Genomic DNA, 19,347 nt, shown 5'->3' with positions numbered 1-19,347 from the left:
TTGAGAACGTCTAAACTCAGCCCAGCTGTGGCAGTTGGTTTATTGCTTTCAGCTGGTACTTGAACCCGGGTCCTGGTCTTGGAGTCTTTCCCAGGTTTAATCCCCGGAGCTTTCTCTGCAGCTGTATGACACTGCGCTGACCCCGAATGAGGATAGGAAAATAGAAACGGTGCCAAGCCAGAGTCTCTTTTTCATTTGGAGTCTGGCTGTCTGCCCATGACCAGGGTTACATAATGGGAAACATAGCTGGGGCTCTGGAGAGCCCGCGTTTCACCACGCTGCCCAGACCTTCGCGTTCTGATGCTATATATCTTCCTAATTGTAGCTCGGATGCATTTATCACACTGCTGGATTTGAGTCCTTACAATAAAAAAAAAAAAAAAAAAAAAAAAAAAAAACCAACAAAACCAACCCCACACCAAATTCCTCAGCTCACTGCTTTCCCCCTTGGACAGAGGCGGAGGGAAAGGTGTGAGGACTGAGCGTTGCTGAGAGCCGGCAGATGGATGGGAGCCATGCGGGAGTGGGCTCCGTGGAGTGGGATGAGAGGCTCAGGAGGCTGTGTCTTCAGGGTCCTTTTTCTTGGTGGGAGCTTGGGAATGAACCCTGGTTCCTGGCAGGCATCCTCTCCCTACCTGGGGGCTCAGCAGTCTTGAATTCAGCCCAAGCGAGAAGCTCCATCTTTCCCCAAATCCACCCTTCTTGGTCTGGTGCACTCCTCCAGCTCCTGGCCACACTGCATGGTCATCATGGCTCAGGGGATGCCCTGGAACAGGTTTTCAGTTTTTGGACTTCCTAACTACTTCTCTGTGTGTATTTGAGAGGTGAAAGGTGTCCTTCCTATTTTGGAAGAGGTGCTTAGTGAGCCTTCCGTGACTCTTTCCTCATGTCTTTCCAGAAAAGGAGCTAAACTTAACCTTGGACATCTCTGCTTCAGTGCCTCGGGAATTGTGTGTCTGAACCAGGTGTTGCCAGGTCTTCTAGCAGCAAGCAGCTGTCACTTTTGAATCTTAAAATTAATTTCTGTCTTCATGTTTCATGGCAAACCTTGTGTTGAGTTCTCTGCAGGTGGTTGTTTAAGGCAGTTAGGGGAGCATCTTTCAGACCAGATGTCCCCAGGAGTGAATTGCAGAGATTGGGGTGTAAAAGCAGGGATTCTGGGAAAAAGGGAGCAGGGTGGGTCCCCTGAGGCAGAGATACTGGCAGCAGATGAGTCAAAAGGTGGATCTCCAAAGAGGCTGCTGTATAAGTGAGTCCATCTCTTTTTGGGACACGTGTCTGGGAAGAAGGTGAAGAAGGCTGGACAGAGCTGCTCCTTGCTCTGTTCTGTTGCCACAGTTAATCCACTGCTAAATGAAGCACAAGGACTGATGGGGAAGCCACTGGCTAGACAGACACTGCTGCAGGGCTGACCCTGGCAAATCCATGCTCCTTCCACAAGGGGCCAAGGGCCTCTCAGTTTGTGAAGACTGTCTGCAAGCATTTAAAAATGGTTAATTTAAACCAAGTATTAAATTAAATCCAAAAGCTGTGAGCACATTCTAGAGCTTACCTTCCCAGAGAGATGTGCCAGATTGCTCTCATCACATCGCTCTCGCGGAGAAGTGTCACTGAGATGGCAGCTCCCACTGGGAGGGATGGACAGAGTCTTGCACAGGGGTGCCAAGACGTTGCTGGAGTTTGCTGGAGACTAAATGGAAAATCCCTTTTGCAGATCCCATCCTCAGTAACGCTGGCCACCAGAGTTTCCCTATCGAGACATCAAAGCCAGGGTTCAGAGGTGTCTCAGTAGTGTAAACCTGGCTGAGATTGGAGATAAAGTCGACCAAAGGAGAAGCCAAAAGTCTCTGTGGAGAAGGGGGCTGTGGCAAAGCAGAGGCTGGCTGGGAGGAGACTGCACCTCTCCTGGGTAAAGAGCATCCCTCCAGCTCCAAAGGTGGGTTCCTGGGAGAGGAATGGGTTTACGGATGCCTGGTTGGCCAAAGGGACCACGTGCAGGGCACAGTGGGGGAAATCACTGATGCAGAAGGGCTGTGACCACCTCATCCTGCTCTGTGGGAGCCCACACCAAGGCTGGTGAAGGCCTTTTGGGAAGAGCTCCTACGGCCAACCCTTTTTGCTCCTTGCAAAGGAGCCACTTTTAGTTGAGCTTCCCGTGTCCCAGAAGAGAGGAAAGGCGTGAGGAGGATGCAGAGCACCTCATCCGGCGGGCACCGGGAGCCGGCGGTGCCGGTGCCTGGCCCCGGGAGCATTTGCCATCTGCGCGGCAGCGCGGCTCGGCAGCGGCTGGGAACACAATGCAGGGCTTCTTCTGCGCCGCGCTTTCCGGGTTTGTGCTGCAGCTGTGCAGTTTGGATGTTAGTGTTTAAACAAGCTGGTATTACACAGGAAATGGCCACCTCCACAGGCCCCCGCAGGCTTGTAACATGGGGTCATTGTGCTTGATATTAATCACCAGGCAGCCCGCACCCCTGGTGAGGATGGCGGATCACGCCGGAGCCCCGCGCGGGGAATCGGTGAGCATCAGCCTCACCCTGGCATACTCTGCTCTCCCCAAGCTTTGCTGCGTGCCATTTGCCTTGTGGTGATGCCCATCCAGGCATCCTCTCTGCCAGGAGCCCTCCCCAGCCTCGCTGGGGCGGTGCTCAGCCCCGGGGCTGCGGTCCAGCTCGCTGCGCACTTGCGCGGCTCTTGCCGCTGCCTGGCCGGGCCGTGTCCGTCGGCGTTGCAGCTGGGCTGCGCTCACACTGACAGCTACATTAAACCTGGAATCCTGAGGCAATAAAAAAGAAATTAACTCTTATTTTTTTTTCCTGTCCTAGTGGAATAAGCAAATGTAAATGTGTCTGTGGGGAAGTGAATGAACCCCCGTTCCGAGGAAAGACCTCGCGCTCACCCCCTTCTCGCTTCCTCGGTTAAAAGCTCTGGGAGCCTCGTCCCTGTACCTGGGAGCTGCGTGCCTGGGCTCGGTGTCAGTAATTCGGGGCCTCCCTCCGCAGAGGGACGTTGAAACTGTGGCACTGTGCATGCACAGAGCTTCCAGGCACCTGGAACTGCCTGGGCTCTGCACAGAGGCTCCGGCAGTGCTGCGCCGTGGGGTGACATAAGCCAGAAATGCCTGGGGGTGGCCGTGAGGTCGTCCTGGGCAGGGGCAGTGGGGAGAAGGAGGCTGACAGGGCTCGCAAGTGTTGTGTGACCTTCCAGGGCAAGTGCATGTCCCAGCAGGAGATTCACAGGGCCGTAGGTGTCAGTGTGAGCCGTTTGTCCTCTCTGGCTTTGCCAGCTCTAGCAGCTGGTGAATGATCTTGGTGGTGGCAGTGATGGGAGATGCGCTGCAGAGGAGGAGCTGCACCCGAGGGGGTGGCAGAAAATGGTCAGAACTGATCTCTGCAGTGCTGCCTCTGCCATCACAGGAGAAAACCAGGGAAAAATGCCAACACTACTTCTTTCTTGGCTTTCTGAAGGCTCTGCAGGGTGCTGCTGGGGTAGCAGTGCAGTGAGAGCTGGCTACCCAGGGAGCCAGCACAGTCTGAGGTTTGGCTGAAGTGAGCCCAGGGTGGGAATCTGTCACATCCAGGGCAAATGGGAGATGTGGCAAGGCACTGTCAAGCCGTAGGTGAAGGATGAAGTGACAGGGGCTGCTCTCACTCTCAGGGGTGGTGCGGGGTGCCCTGCCTGGCAGTGCTGCTGGGGGGAAAGGAAACGGAGCTGCTGGTCTGGGTGTCTGCAAGGGCATTAGCAGTGCCAGCTCAGTGACTGTTCCTGTGGTATTTTTCTGGCTTTGGATGCCAAGCCCTGTGGAGGGAGATGCTCCTGTGCTGATACCCCTGCCACCACTACCCTGGCCCCGCTGTGAATCCCAGTCCAGCCCAGCATCCTGCCACTGCCTGCTGCCTCCCTCTCACCCTCAGTGTCATCATCATCCCCTGCCTGCAGCTCTGTTTTCTGGGATTATGAGTGAGCTCTCTGCAATGTGTTTCTTTCCCCTCTCCTCCACCACAGCCCTATGCACCTGGCTGTCCCAGCCCCCTGGAAATATCCCCTGCATCCCTGCCTGTCCCCAACACCCCAGTGCTCTTATTCCCCAGCAGTTTTGGGCACTTTTCCCATTCCTCTCCCTGATGATGCCTCTGCACCTCCTTCATCCCAGCAAACCCTCATGGCCGTGGGGCCCCACCAGTGCTATGTGACTGGCCTCAGGCAGCCAAGCCCAGTTGCCAGCAGGGCACTGGGGGAGGCTGTGCCTCCCAAGCCCTGTGCATCTCCCATGGGCAGAGCTCGCCTTGGAGGTGGCCCAGAGCAGCCCTATCACATCCGGTGCTTGTCTCTGCAGCCTGGGCTGGAGGATAAACTATCAGGACTGTGGGGCAGTGGATCATTCCTCTTATTATTTTCTTCTTTTGCAGATAGGGGTCGTGGAAAGTTCAGTTCCTTTTAACCCTCGCAGCTCTGTTTATTTTCCAGCTGGTAGCACAAACGCAGCGTTTCCCATTACATCACAAAGGGCCTCGGACAGATCCCTCCGAAAAACGTGTTGCAACTGTTTATTTTTTTCCATATTTAAACATTTCTGACAGCCAGACCTGGCTGAGCCGAGCGATGGAGCTTTGTGAATGAACCCAGCTCCTGGTGTCTGTGACCAGAGGGTTTTGAAGGACATCTTCTCCCCTGCAGGACGTGGGCTAGGGCTGGCTCAGGGACGTGGGTGACTCTGCGTTACATGTGTGCTGATTACGTGCCGGGCTTTGATTAATGGCTCCTCATTCTGCCTGGCTCCCAGGACGCTCTTGAAAACAAGATGTTTCATTTCAGTGTGCTTTCCTGGTACATTGATTCCCGTAAATAACCGAGTGCAGACTCTGTCCACCTGGAGCAGTTCAAAGAGCAGGGGGCCTCCCTCCAGCCCTGGGCTGCCTCGGCCCGCACCGGTCACTGCTGCACTCCTGGGGATGCTGGATTCCCTGTGCTTTTCTCCAGAGGTGTGGGCTGGAGGAGCAGCCTACAAGAAGCACATCAGCCCCAGTTTCCCCTATTTCCTACTTAAATCCCAGTTTACATCCTTAAAAAAAACCCAATCTGAGTGTTTGTAGAATTAGGAGGGAGAAATGTGGTGCGAGGCAGCCTGGTCAGCTGTAAAACCCCCATGCTCATTGCTTGTTTCTCTGCTTTCTCCACACTGGCTCTCTCTGGGGTGCTGGGCCACCCCCAGGTTGTGCTCACCTGTGGGGATGTGTGATGGGAATGTGTGGGAAGCGGTCCAGGGCTCCCGAGTTTGCACCCTGGACATCACTGCCACTCTGGGAAGCGAGACATGGCAGAGGCAGCTTTGCAGGTCACTCGTGAGAGTTGAAACCCGTGGCCAGAAGCAAAACACGGCTTTAACCCCCCGTGGCTGGGGTTTAACTGTTTAAATCTCTGTGCTGCAGAGCGTGGCTGCAGCACGTGGTCACAGCAGATATGAGCTGTGCAAAGGAGAGGATGCTCCGGGCTGGGCTGGAGCCTCCCAGGGTGGATTGGAGCCCTCCAAGAGCCCCTTCAGCCCCGACAGCAATGCGGGTGTTCGCTCTGTCCTTCCAGCAGGCTTTAAAATGGAGTAACGAGCATCACTTCTCCCATCTGGAGCGCGCTGGGTTCCTGCCGGCTCCGCACGGGGAAGCCGCTCCCCGCGGGCGGGCGGGCTGGGGGAGCGGGCAGAGGTGGGCAGAGCAGCAGCGGTGGCATCCCAGGAGCTGTCCCCGTGCAGGGGGACGGTGGCCGGGGTCAGACCCTGGGTGAGGGTCACGGTCCCTTTCCGGGGTCGGTGCCAGCGCAGCTGCGGCGGGGCTGTCCCGCGGGGCAGGGCAGCAGCGGTGCCTGCCTCGCCTCACCTCTCTGGTATTCGCTGCAGCATTGCAGGCAACTCCCAACGCATTCCAGCCCTGAATTGCTCACGTCTCTCCTCGTTCTCCCAGGGTCTCAGTAGATGTGTGGGCGACGCTGGCTGACTTCTGTAACATACTGACCACAGTGAATCAGTCGGAGGTGCCCTTGTACAAGGACCCAGATGACGACCTTGCCCTGCTTAGCCTGGAAGAGGATCGGCTGCTCTCGGGCTTCGTTCCCCTGCTGGTCGCCCCCCAGGAGCCCTGCTACGTGGAGAGGACCTCGGACAAGGTCAGCAGTAGGCCAAACATCCCCCCTCGATTCCTCCAGACTTTTATTCTTGGGAAGTTTTCTGTGCAAACGGAACACGATTAAGTCATTGAGAAGGGTGTTAAGGGAAAATATCGACCTTTCAGCCGCTGACATCCAGCTCTGTGTCATGAAAACCCCTCTCGACTTCCTCTGGTGTGTGTGTGCTCGCTGGCATGTTGTATATACGATCATTTCCTCACTTGTTTAAATAGTGCAGCTTGTGTTGGCAGAGCTCTCGGTGCACTCCAAATGGTTTGCATCATGCTTAAAGCACCCTCCCCCTCCCCCCGGCCACAAAACTCTGCCTTAGGAAGGCAGCCAGGACTTTTTTCCTTCTCTAAAGAGGAGAGTGATAAATAGGTGACTAGAGAGAAGCAGACACCATGTGTTAACGTACAAAAGGCTTTTAGGAATATGAAGCATTCCCCACTGCCCTCTCTCTATTTTCCTTTCTTTGCTCTAGGAGCCCATTCTAGGCTGAACTTTCCTTTGGCTGTTTGTTTTTAGAATAATGAAATCAGTTCCCTTGTTGATGTGGGGTTTTGGGTCTGCTCTCTGCCACCACCTGGCCAGGAGGGATCTGGGGGCTTCGCTTGGAGAACACGTCTGAGCCTGGTGGGGGATGGAGGCACAATGGCATTTGTTTTGCACGCCCTTGGAGGCACGGCAGGATGAGAGTGGCTCTCAACAGTTTCCTGCTCGGAGGCAGAACTGCCGCTCCAAAACCGTGGCTCATCTGGGAAGCTGCAGTGTCCCCTCCCTGAGGGGTTGATGCTCCAGGAGGAGAAGTGAGGATGCAGAGCAGGTTTCTGTGGAGAGCCTGCGTGTGACCATGGCAAGGTGCCTTTCCCTGTGCCGCTTGTTCTTCATGACATTGTCCTGAAATGACGGTGAGAAATTCAGGATCTTTCTCACAGAGGGACCCAAAGGTGCAAATTTCTGTTTCACTTCTCTATCTGCCCCAGCCTGTGCTCACAGCACTGCTTGCAGCACGGGAGCACAGGCTCCCAGTAAAACCAGGAGCCCTCTCAGTTTGGGGAAGCAGCTTAGTCCAGGAAGTGTCTGTGGAAACATGAATTTTCAAGGCTCTATTTGACAGGGTTAAAATAAGAAGCGTGCAGTTGCCATTGCTGCCCTAAGGTTTGCCCAGTGTGTGTGGTGTCCTTGTGGGGGTTCTGCTGGGGACAATCCAAGCGTCCCTATACAGAGATTCTTTTCCCAGCAGCCACAAACCAGAGCCCCCAGCAGGCAGGTGAGGTGGCTGAGCAGCTCTGGTGCCCTGTAGCTTGTGGGAGGGGGTCAGTATTCCCTGAACACTGCCTCCTCTAACCACACACCAGTTTATTTGGAGTGCCATCTACCTGCCCTGCCGGGCACTTGCACTCATCTTTGTGTCTATCCTGTAGCTACACCTGAGCTACTGAGCCTGTCCCAGCTCTCTTTGGTTCTGATGCTTTGTAAAGAAACTGCACAACTCCACAGGTGGGAGTTGGTGCCCTCACAGCTCAGCACCAGCCACCCAGGAATTTGGGAATATCAGGCATGGTGTTACCTCAGTTCTGCTGAAAAAGCAGCACTGATCCCAGAGGGAAACAGCCAGGCCTGGCTGTGCCTGTACCCCTTTATTTCTTTCTGATCAGTGTTTTTATTGATGGTCAGACAGGTGAAACAGCAGGTGTGCATGTTCACTGTGCAGGGGACACCTGAGAGGATGAAGGGGAGGAAAACGAGTTAGAAAAAAGTGCTCAACAGCCTGATTTCCAAGAAGAGCCTGGATGAGCTGGGGCTTTTTAGTCTAAAGGAAATTCGGGGAAAAGGCAGAGAGGAGAACAAGGTGCCCTCCAGCTCCATGCTGAAAAGCACAGGAAGGAACAGGCAGAAATTGTAGCAAAATAGATTAAGACAAAACTTTAAGGAAGGTTTCATACCTTTGGGTAGTTCAGCACTTGAGAGCACCCTCCTTGGTGAGTCTACAGGAGCTCTTCGGCCTTGGAGATTTTAAAAGCAGCCTGGGTGACTCTCTCAGGTACAACGTGGGTTGAGGTAAACACCTTGGAGTAGAAGGCAAAGTGACCTCTTTGGATAATCCTGCCTCATTTTCTGTGATTTGGAAACACTCTAGAAAGAGACTGGAGTGGCAGCTGCGTCAATACAGTCAAGTGACAACCCTGTTCCACAAATGTTGTCCCTCTGCAGCATTAATGAAGGAATAATTGGACTCTGCAGGGGTGGAGTGTTGCAGAAGGCACTGCAGAGCCAGCCAGGGCTGAGTGGCACAAACTCACACAGGAGTGACTGTGAGCAAGATTCATAAAGCACTTTCTAGCAAAGAATCCTCCAACCCAACTTAAACTTGTGTGCTGTCTCCACTCCACCATCTGCTCTTTGCCCTCCCTGTAGTGTGCAGAGCCCAGGTGAATCCAACTCCTTGGCAGTTCATCAATTCAAAGCCAGGTTGGACAGGGCTTGGAGCAACCTGCTCTAGTAGGTTTCCCTGCCTATGGCAGGGAGTTGGAACTGGATGATCTTTAAGATCCATTCCAACCCAAACCATCCTGAGCTATGGGATGCTTCTCTTGGCTGTTTGCATGGAAGGGTGCATGTCTGTGCTGAGCATGGTGGCATTTTGGGATCTGTGTCCCTGAGCCTCCCGCAGGCAATGGCAGCGGAGCAACTCTCTCTGGCACTGATTTTTTTTCCCATACTCTTTTTCCCCTGCTTTTTAGCAGGAGTTATTTTTTGCACCCAATTTCTTTCTGTTCTGTTCTCAGTCTTGGCCCAGTTTTCAGCTGAAATTCTTTACTGGAGAGGCAATGAGAATGTACTGCTCTTTATATGGCACAATGTGAATGTCTTGTGGGTTCTGGTGTGCCAGAGTGACTCTGGGTCCCTTTTCTACCACTTGCATGGCTAGGGAGAGGCAGTTGGCTTTTACCACAAGGGTATCTCGCCATGCTTGCTGATGCTGCAAATCCTTACCCCATTCTTTTACCCTCTAGCTTCTTAATTAATTTGTAACGTTTCAGAGGAAAAGAATCTGTTGAAAGGCAGAACTGGAGGGAATTGGTCTTAAAATGGTGTTGGGTTCTTTGCTCTACCAAGAGGGTGGTTGTTTTGTAAGCTGTATAGGACAAACACTGTGCTTCCCACTCCTTTTTGTTCTCCACATCCCATTTAGCAGATGGAGTGCAGGATTCAGCCAGAGTTTCTCAGTAAGTTTTTGAGCATTTGGCCTGGCTCTTATTTTGAGTGAAAACGTTCTGACTGCATTCGCTGCCATGAAGCCGCGCGTTCGAATTCCTGCTGGAGCCAGTGGGACACTTAGAGCTTCCCATCATCTCTTGCACTGTCATTGGAGCTGTAACCAACAAAAGCTGGCTCCGGGGTGAGCAGAGCTCAGTGTTGTTTTCCTGGGTGTGTGTGTTGGGCACATCTCCACTGCAGCTTGTGTGATGGAACACCACCGACCGTACCAGTCAGCAGCAAACTATGCAGCCTGGTGCCTGAGCTGTCAGCTGTGTCTGCAGCCCAAGGAGACACTGCCAGGACCTCCCTCACCCAGCCTTGGACCCGAGGCAAGAGCAGGGAGCAGCAGCATGGCTGAGTTAAGGTCGGGAAGGGGGAAGGTGGCAACCGTGGAGTCATGGTGCTGGTAATGGAAAACACTTGGGTCGTGTTGAGGTTAAAGAGAGTCCTGGTAATGGTGCGTGGGTGCAGCCCTGGGAACCTGGGGCACGTCCTGGATTCCTCAGCTCTGGCTGGATGCTGTTGCATCCTGCTCTGCAGTGACCCCATGGACTTTATGGCAGAGCTGGAAGAGAGCTGCAGATATCCCTGATGTGGGGCAGAGCGAGGAGGTTCTCCTCTCTGCAGGTATGGATTGCCCACATCCCTGCAAGCTCTTCATGGGCTCAGCGTGTGCCTGCAGCACGCCCTCTGCCACATGCCCCAGCCATGGGCAGATGTGGAGGAGAAAGTGTTAATGTCCCTTCCCACAATAAACCTCTCTGCATGGGGGGTCCTGAAACCTGAGCCTGTCTCTCCTCCCCCAGCCCTGACACACGTTAATAAAAGGTTTTTAAACGCCAATAAAAAGGCAGCAGCCCCAGCTCACCAGGTCCGGGGCCCAGGGTCCTTGGGAAGGCACTTCACAAATGTGTTTTTTGCATTTTCAGGCTTTTGGCTGGTGAATAAGATTGAGGAGAAATACTCCTTCCCCTGATAACAATACAGTGAGACGCAGGATCAGCAGTGTGTGGATTAAAACCAGACGGTGCATGATTAATACATGTGCTTATAGGGCCAGTCACCGTGGTTCCCTCCTCTCAAACAGAAAGGCACTTTTTTTCCTTTCCCTCATGTGCATGCTCATGTGTGGAGTGGACTGTCTCAGATACTCACCACTCAACTGGTCTCAACCCTGTCTCACCTCACCAGGCAAATGAAAGCCCTAAAACACAAGGCTCTGAAAATTAATTAGCAATATTTTACCACCAGACCTACAAGCTGGGTATTGCGTGGCTCCTCCAGCTCCGGGGTGGCCAGTGAGCTTCCCGCACTTGGTGCTGTTCCTTGTTTCACTCACCTGTCAGTGCAGATAGCCTAAATCCCAAGCTTTATTCTCCTTAGAAATCCCAAATCTCCTTCCTCTGCACTGTCCAGCCCAGGTGGATAGTTCGAATGTGATCCTCCCTCTAGTTGCCCGAACTTGCTCTAGATTGGCAGTAGCCTTTGGATTAGCTGTTTAGGAGCTAATTATTATTTAGACTTGGGCTAAAATTAGTCCTGTCTTGTTATTCACCTCACTTATTTATGGTATTTCAGTCTTCCTAAGACTCTCAGAGATCTCTTGGCAGTGTGTAGTCACGTCTGATACTTCTTGGAAAGGGAGCCCCAAGTTTAAAAGCCCAGGAGGAGTAGCTGTTGGAGTGACTGGGCTCTGTCATGCCTCTGAACACCAGGCTTTTTGTCCTTTCTGAGACCTAATGACTCCTGGAATGCCAGGGATTAAATCCACCTTGGAGTAGCCACACTACAGTGATTTTGGGAGGACTTTTTGCAAGGCATCAGAGAAAATGTAGCAAGACCAGGGCTCTGAGAGCACGAAGTCTTTGTAAGCAAAGAGAAAACCCCAGTGAGCAAATGTAACTGTTTTCTCAGCATCCTTTCCATATTCCCATTCCATAGCCTTGGAGCATCTCCCTCCAGCTGGCAGGCAAATGCTCTCAGCCCATGAGAGCGAGAGCTTCCAGCTCAGAGTTTGGTCCAGAGAGGAAAAGGGAAACTGTGAGCAGAGATCGAAGCCCCAAGTAGGAGAGTCCAATGAGGAGTCATCCTTGAAAAACTCCTTCCATCCCTGCCTGCCTCGGTTTCCAAACAAGCCGTGAAAGATCCCTGCCACAGGCAGCCCTGCTCAGAGCAGGGACTTGGCAGGAGCTGGCAGCCCCGAGGCGGCAGAGTAAGAGATGTTTACATTTTCTGACCAGTATCTGAACTCCATCCCAGCCTCGACCTTCCCTTTCATGTGGTGCCTTTGGATTGTAAAAGGCAATTAAACTAAATTATGGGCCATGTTGGAAGATGATGTCATGGGGTGATGGAGGAGAGGCTGGATTTTATGCCACCATGAAGGTAGCGTGGGGAGCATCACCTGCTTTGAACTCCTCAGCTGTCCTTGGCATCACCTTGAACCACGAGTGCCAGGGGCTGTGTGGGCACCATGGGAGCCTCTCTCTGCCTTTGCCAGGTGCCTTTAGACAGTGTGAAGTGCCAGGCTCCATGTCCCCAGGTCTGGGTGGCAGAGGAGGCAACCCTGGTGTCTGTTGTGCTGTTTTAAATGCAGCATTACAGCAATGGGCACAAATCCTGTCCAGTGATTGCTGCAACATCTCCTACAGTTGTGCAGAGCATCTTCCAGAGAGGAATCCTGTTCAGTTATTGTTTGGCCTCAGTTTCTAATCACTTTTTAAACTAAGAGAGGTCTGAGGATATTCTTAAAATTGAGTTTCTACAGCTGAAGGTAAAGGGAACTGATGGCAAACAAGCACTAGCACAGCACAAGGACGCTGAATCCAGCACTGGAGAAATCTGCAATGTGGAATAATAGTTCAGCCTCCTGAAGCGGGGGGGGGGAGTTAAGAAGAAAGAAAGAAAAAAAAAAACTGCAATAAATCTAGCGAGTGGAATCTGCGGGAAATGATCCCATCTGGAAAACTCCAGTGCTGGTGCTGCTGAAGGCTTAAGGAGCGATGCAGATCGCAAAAAGCAAAGCCTGCAGTCTGAGGATGACAGGCTGCTTAATTGATGTCCATTGCAACTGGTACTCTGCCAGTTTATGTTGGCCACCTGCCAGCGTGCTGTAATTTTGGGGCCAGGTGTGAAGCGTTTCTGTTCCATCTTGTTCCCAAGCACCTACAGAAGCCTCACACATCTCACTCGAGGCTGCAGCCCTGTAGGAAACAGCTGTACAGGTATAGGTGAAAGGAAATGTCACAGCTGGGCTGGGAGCCCTCCCCCGTGCCTCGCCCAGGGCTGTGTTTGGGGGGCCCCCTCCGCCCCCACACTGGGTTTGGGGAGGTGGTCACTGTCACAGGCACACCTGCCTGTCTGTCAGCAAGGTGCTTTGAACATCAGGGAGCTTCTGGGAAGAATGTACAGGTCAGAAGCCCCCTCTTCAAAGAGGAGCCCACGGTGGTGTGCGTCAGTTCTGGGAATGGGGAATCCAGCCTGGGAGAGCCCCGGATGCTGGCAAGCTGGGGGAAGCTGTGGCCATCTCCACTGGTTTTTTCTCCCTCATGAAGCCACAAGGAAATTTCCAACAGCAGGTCTTGTAGAAAGTACAAACCCTTGATTCTGGAAGGCTGAGAACCCTTCAGGATCCTCAGCAAATTGTCACCAGACCTAGTTTCAGTCGCTGTTAAAAACATGCATTATTTCCCGGCTAAATTTGCTTTGTCTCAGTTTCCAATAATTGAATTTTGCTGTAGTTTGGGAAGTCGTGGGTTGCTGCTCTAACTCTGATATGTAAATGTGTCCCAAGTCCGCCTAGTTCTAATCCTGTTTTCTATAAGCTGAATAGATAAACTGAGAGGCAGGAGAGTCTTGGGCATGGTTTGGATCCCCTGAGCTGCTCTCCTGCTGTGTTCGAGCTGTGACTGTCCAGGCCCCACATGTTGCTCCTCAGGAGGAGGTGACACTCTCCTGTCCCACTCTCCTTTGTACCCATGAACACTCCCAGTGTCCTGCAGCCTTTGCTCCTTCCTGCAGGCACAATTTGGCATTAACTGTGTTAAACAGCACGGGGTTTGTTCCTAAGTAAGTGAGCAATTCCAAGTTTTTGCCTGTTACTGAGCTGCTCTCTTGAAAACTGAGGAGGGTTTGAGCCGCTGTCTAATCTGCTGGCTTTATCAGGAGAGGTTTTCTTTGTCCAGGTCACTGAACCTATTGTTAAGCAGCATAAGCCTGAGCAAGCTTCCCTGCAGCCCCGCCAGCACTGCCCTCCTGTTTACGCTGACATTTTAAGACCTCTGCTGACCAGATTTTAATCCTGGCCGTATCCTGTGCACTGCAGTCTCTGGGGCATTGGAGCTTTTCACGTCCTCTCGCCCCGGCCGTGCCGAGCGCTCGGGGCTGCTGACGCACGGCCGTGGCATCGGGCTGTGAAACGGAGCAGGAGTTCAAAGCCCTGCAGCCCCTTTGCCACAGCCAAGCATGAACAGGTCCTCTCCTAGCCCTGGGCAGGCAGGGTGGTGAGGAGGAGCAGATCTAACAGCAGCCCCCCCGTGCAGAGCTGGGGTCCTGCTGCTTTGCCCGGTCCCGGGGCCGAGGGCTGTGTGTGGGAACTGCAGTCGCACTGCGAGGTGAGGAACCACCTGCCAAGGTGTTAAGATCCAGTTACAAGTGTTCTCTTCACCCCCTCTGTCAGTGAGAGGCAGAGTGGCTTTGTGGTCTGGGCACGGCTTGCAGGGAAGTACAAAGTGCTGCCTTCCAGGCAGCCCCATCTCCTGCGAGGGGAAGCAGGGAGGGAAGAACCAGCAGCTGGTGGAAATAACCTTCCCTGTCCCTGAAATGCCTCTTTCCTGGCATGGGGAGGGAAGGAGCACTACCACAGTGCGTGGGGAGTTTTCCCAAGTGGCTTGTGATGTTTCTATGCCTTCCTCCCCAGCCTTGGATGCACCTCTGCCGCTCCTCCAGGCTCATCTTGGACAGGGCGCTTCAACCACAGTGAGAGCTCCAAGCGAATCAGGGTGTGAGCTGTGCACGTGCCCCAGCACGTGTCAGGTCCTCAGCCAGCCCTGCACAGCTTGGCTCTGGTGTCAGCTAAAGGCTCTTTTACAGTGTTTTCTGGAAGTGAGATGGGATCATCAGCTCGAGGCAGAGGCTGGCAGGATAAATCAGCCTTGTCCCATGCCTGGGGTTGGATCTTTCCATGCAGATCAGGTGACATTCACTGTCCAACATCCTCACTTGTGTCATGGTCAGGCCAGGTTTGTGTAATGAGATGGGAAACCTGCTTGTGTTTAGTCCTTTTGTCCTAAAAGCTGCTTGCAGAGGTTCACCACAGATTCTTGGGAAACGGGAAATGTCCTATTCAAGAAACTCGCTGACCGTGTGTTCCTGGAGATGGGAATAGTGGAGTGACCTAGGAAAGGAGAGTCAGGCCATGTGCAGCACCTCCTTGGAGCACACTCTGTGCACCCTTCACTTCCCTTGGGATTTTGCAGCGGGAAATGGCCTTGTTTCTGCTGCCCCAGCACCCAAATAGCACAAAATCTGCCACCTCTTGGCAGGGCATCAGGCCCAGAGAGTGCATAGCTCTGGCTGTGCAGAGGTATTGCCATGGCTCTAGTGTACTTGGAATGACATATTAGAGCCCAGACCTTGTGGAATTTGCTGATTAGTCTATAAGTGTATTGAAAGGCCTCATTAAAACACCATTAATGCTGGATCCCCTCCCAATGAGCCATCTCTTATTGCTACCCAGAGAAACTCTGAGGAAATGGAAAGGCTGCTCTGGCTGGCTGAGCTGTCCCTGGGCATGAAGCATGGCCTGAGACAATCTTTGTGCTGCTCAGGTGTTAATGTGGTGCTTTGGATCACATGAGAGCTCCCTGGGAGTCAAGGTTGCATCTTTGCCTCACACTTTGCCAGCTGGATATGCTGTCACTGCTCAGACTCTTCTTTCTGGTACTCCGTTCGGTCCTTGAGCTGACTCTTGGCCTCTCCCAGTGGCTCAGCTTTGGAGGGATCCTCACTGTTTTGCCTTTGCCCAAATGAAATGCTTGAATCCCATCTGAGGGCGAGGACGGCTGTGGTATCCACCAAGGCAGCTATGGGAAGGACCTCAGGAAACCTGAAAAAAGACTCAATTAATAACTCCTCATTGTTATCCTGAATAAGAAAGATCCACGTCCTGCAGAGCTTGCCAAAGAAGTGGACGGGGTGGAATGCAGGGAGTGGTCAGCCCAAATAACAGATGGGGATCTACTCTGTCTCTATGGGAGACGGAAGGTGACCTCTGTCATTGAGCTTGGAGTCTGCTCCCCATGTTTCTGCTCCCAGCTGGAGCTTGTGTTGTTTTTGTGGATGCCAAATCCGTTTGGCAGCACTGGGCTGGGGCTGGGCGAGGTTGGAGAGCCCAGCTCCCGTGGCAGGACAGAGCTCTCACCCTCGGTGCCCTCCTGCTGTCACACCCCAAACCCAGGACAGAAGAAGACACCACCATAATCGTATTTATGGGGGTTTTTTTTTTCCTCTCAAAGTCATTGAAGTCAAAGCACTTCCCAGGAATTAATGAACATATCTCCACAACACGTTGTGACAGAAGGAAAAGCAATTTCCTCGTTAGGGATTGGCAACAGAGGTACGCGGGGCTGAGGGACCGAGCTGGTCCCACAGGAAGCCTTGGCTTCAGGATGAGAACAAACCCCTGATACCCAGGATTTCAGGCCAGTGCCTCAGCCCCAGGCCACCCATGTCCCTTAGGAAGATGAGGGGGTACTAAGGGAAGGTTCATTGGGAAGCATTAAAATTCTTCCCAAACACAGACCCCACATGAGCAGCTTGACTGCTGCTGGCCTGGCTGTATCTGTGGTGGGACATGAAAAAATGCTGGATATTTAATCCAGCAGATAATTTAATCGCATTTTTCCCCATAACATATTTGCATATATTTCCTTAAACATAAGGTTAAAACCATAATTTATTTAAATTAACAAAATTTGCCTTAACATTTTACATACCAGCATTTTACATAAAGCATTTTCTCCGCCATATGTAACAAATATTTGTCTATATGTTTGTATGTTATGAATAGTGACAACTGTAGTTCTTATTTGTAGCCATTGCATTGATTTATTTTTTTAAACTGTCCCAAAACTTCATTGTACTTGGAATAGGTAGATGCACATATAAACACAAGCTCTCAGAATGAAGACAAATGTTTTTTTCTGAGGAGTTACTGCCTGCCTGCTCCATGAACAACAGAACAGATTTACATTCTGGTTCCGTATTTATCTTAAGCATAAACCATGTGCTGTTTATTATAGCAGCCGTTATTAGGGAAGGAAGGAGATTTATGTCCACGCACAGAAGAAGATGGAGTTTGCTACCCCCTTCCAGAGCTGTGGCACTTCACCTGATACCTGTTCCATGCGTGATTCCCATGGAAAAGTGGCCCTGGAGCAGCTCCCCAGGGTGTGTCAGGGACGTGCCTGTAGCTGTGCATTTCTGGAGCTGAGGCAGTGACCTCCCAGCTGTCGGTGACGTGCCACATGTCTGGTGCTGAGGTCACTTCTGAAGATCATTTTTGCGCTCTTAAGTCACCCAGATGCTTCTCGAACTTGCACCCATTGCCAGTTTTTATTATTAGCTCCCTCTAGTACCAGTAACTTTTTTTAGTTCTAATGAGCAAAGATTTAATCAGTAAGTGTTCTGAGCTTTGCAGAAGCCTCGTGGATGAAATGCTCTCGTCAGTCCAGGCCGTGGGAGCTGAATTTGCTCAGCACTTGCCTGTTTTCACACTCAAAACTACAGCTTCCATTTAGACCTGAGTATCCTCACCAATTTCCCTGTGGCTTGAGTTAGTGACTGTCCTGATAGGGGGAAGGAGAAATTCTCCGGGTCTCCTCATTTGGGAAGTATGGAATACCTGCTAAACATGCCTTTCTTCCTGGGAATCTCTGGAATCTCTGACCCTGTGGAGGTAGCAAAGCCCTCACCACAGCCACACTTTGCTCTACAATATCCTCCCCTTTCCAGGATAAAATCCACCAGTTTGGAGAACGGTTTATTTAAATGAGGGGTTTTTTTATGTGGGCTTTTTGTGCAAAATGAAACATCTTGGCATGGTGAAGTGTGAGGACAGGAGAGAATTTGCTGGAAATTCTGGGAGACTTAGCATGCATGTGCTAATGGGATATAATTTCCACCCTGCCATGTCTCTCCTCATACAGGCTGGAGGGCATGGGCTGTTCCTCCTCGTGATGAAATCCTGGAAGCCTGGTTTGGATGGCTTCAGGGCAGCCTGGTGAGGAAGCCTGGCAGCCTGTTACCCCTCAGAGATGCCCCATCCTGTCTTGGGCAGCGCCACCCCTTCCTGCTGGCACCTGGCTCCTCCTGGGGCTTGTTCCCTCGGGCAGGATTCCCACTTTTCAGCACTTCCCAGATTTCACCTCGGTTTCCCCCTTTTTAATAGGAATGTTTGGCCTCTTGCACTCGGGCTTGGGGAGGAGCAGCTTGTTTCTGTAGCTGGCCTGGTGCCAGATGTCATCACTTCAGGCAGTGCCACGCTGCACATCTTCAGCAGTTTGAAATGGAGAGACAGAGAGAGACAGATAAGATCAGCAGCTTTAGGTGATGGCATTGTTTCAAATAAACCATGCATGACCCAAAGCTTCCACTTCAAATGGGGAATGAAATTGCTTCATCCTTTGACAGCTTGCTCCATGAAAGAAATTTATCTTCACTTAATTGCTTCAGATCCCAAGAGGCTGTGTACAGTAATTTCTAGGAGATAATTATATCAAATTAAAAAAAAAAGATGTGACTATTCGACTGCTGAGCATGAATGCAGTGGCCAGAGAGCAGGGAGGAAAGAGGCACCACAGCTGAGCCCTGCTCACAGGATCCCTCTCCTCATGGTCCACAGGCACTTGGAGATCACAGGAGAGTCTGCCTGCAAGGGGTTGGGAGCTTGGAGCTGGGAATTCTGCTCTCCCAGGGCGTCTTCAGGATCAGGGAAGCTTTTGCATCCCTGCTGGGGCATGGCAGGGATGCGTGTCACCCCTGCCTTGTCCCTTGTGGACAGAATACCTCGCCAGGAGAGCTTGGCAGTGCCTCCATCCGGTTCTTTCTCCCACGTGGATGTACAGTGGAGCTGAGGAACAAGAAAGCTTGTTGATTTAAAAACATGTATATTTAGAAGCAGAGTGTAAACTTCCTGCCCAGGCTGGGATTGGATTCTTGACTATGTTTGAGTTTCCAGTTTTCATTTCCTTTGCCCTCATACTTAACATTATGTATCTCCCAGAGTGTGCCCCAGACTAATCTCTCTCTAACCCTCCCTTGCCCCGCATTTTTCTGCCATTATTTGCACATCAGTTCCAACTCTTCCAGGAAGCAGCATATCTCCTGATTGTCACTCCGTGCCACAGCTTAGCCTGGGCTCCTGCGGGTCTCCTGTGTCCCTCTGGAAGTGACCTCAGACCTCAGCCAGCAGCAGATCCAAGCTGGGGACTGCAGCAGGGACAGAACTGCTGGCAGTTGCCATCCCTCAGAGGAAGATGGGCTCTTGGCACGGGTTTGGAATCCTGAAGGGACATTCATTCCTCGTGTTAGCTCATGGGAAACAGTCACTGACCAGTCCCAGCAGGGGTAAATCCATCCTCTTAAGTATTCTCTTTCTCTCCCTCACATCAGGCTTCACGCCCTCCCTGTGACAGCTCCTGCCCTGTGGTTGCCTTTACAGCCCGTATCCTGGGGACAGAGAGAAAGTTGTTCCCCCTAGGGCTGTGACAATTTTTGTGTGTGATCCTGCGTGGGCTTTGAAAGGGTTGACAACCGTCCTGAGCCAGAACCGAGCTCCTCCCCAGCCCTGTGATGTGCAGGCTGGTTTTTGAAGTGCGGTGCTGCTTCAGCTGTTCCCAGGAAGTCTTCAGGGGAGCCGTGTTTGTA

At 52.1% G+C, this 19,347-nt stretch overlaps 1 protein-coding gene across 2 annotated transcripts in view; it reads left to right on the top strand.

Annotated features, from left to right (window-relative positions):
• SMG6 (SMG6 nonsense mediated mRNA decay factor) overlaps positions 1–19,347 on the top strand; it is a 105,469-nt gene that overhangs the window by 54,089 nt on the left and 32,033 nt on the right. For both annotated transcript variants that reach the window (XM_066202236.1, XM_066202235.1), the window contains exon 13: positions 5,952–6,153. In XM_066202236.1, coding sequence (XP_066058333.1) covers positions 5,952–6,153 — 202 coding nt within the window. The remainder of the gene's footprint in view (positions 1–5,951; positions 6,154–19,347) is intronic.

The sequence above is a fragment of the Chamaea fasciata genome, unplaced genomic scaffold (assembly GCF_029207755.1).
Source record: "Chamaea fasciata isolate MVZ Bird 193981 ecotype frontalis unplaced genomic scaffold, bChaFas1.0.hap1 SCAF_21, whole genome shotgun sequence".
Lineage (NCBI taxonomy): Eukaryota > Metazoa > Chordata > Aves > Passeriformes > Sylviidae > Chamaea > Chamaea fasciata.
Note: the sequence above shows the minus strand (reverse complement) of the source record. Positions and strands in the feature narration are given on the sequence as shown.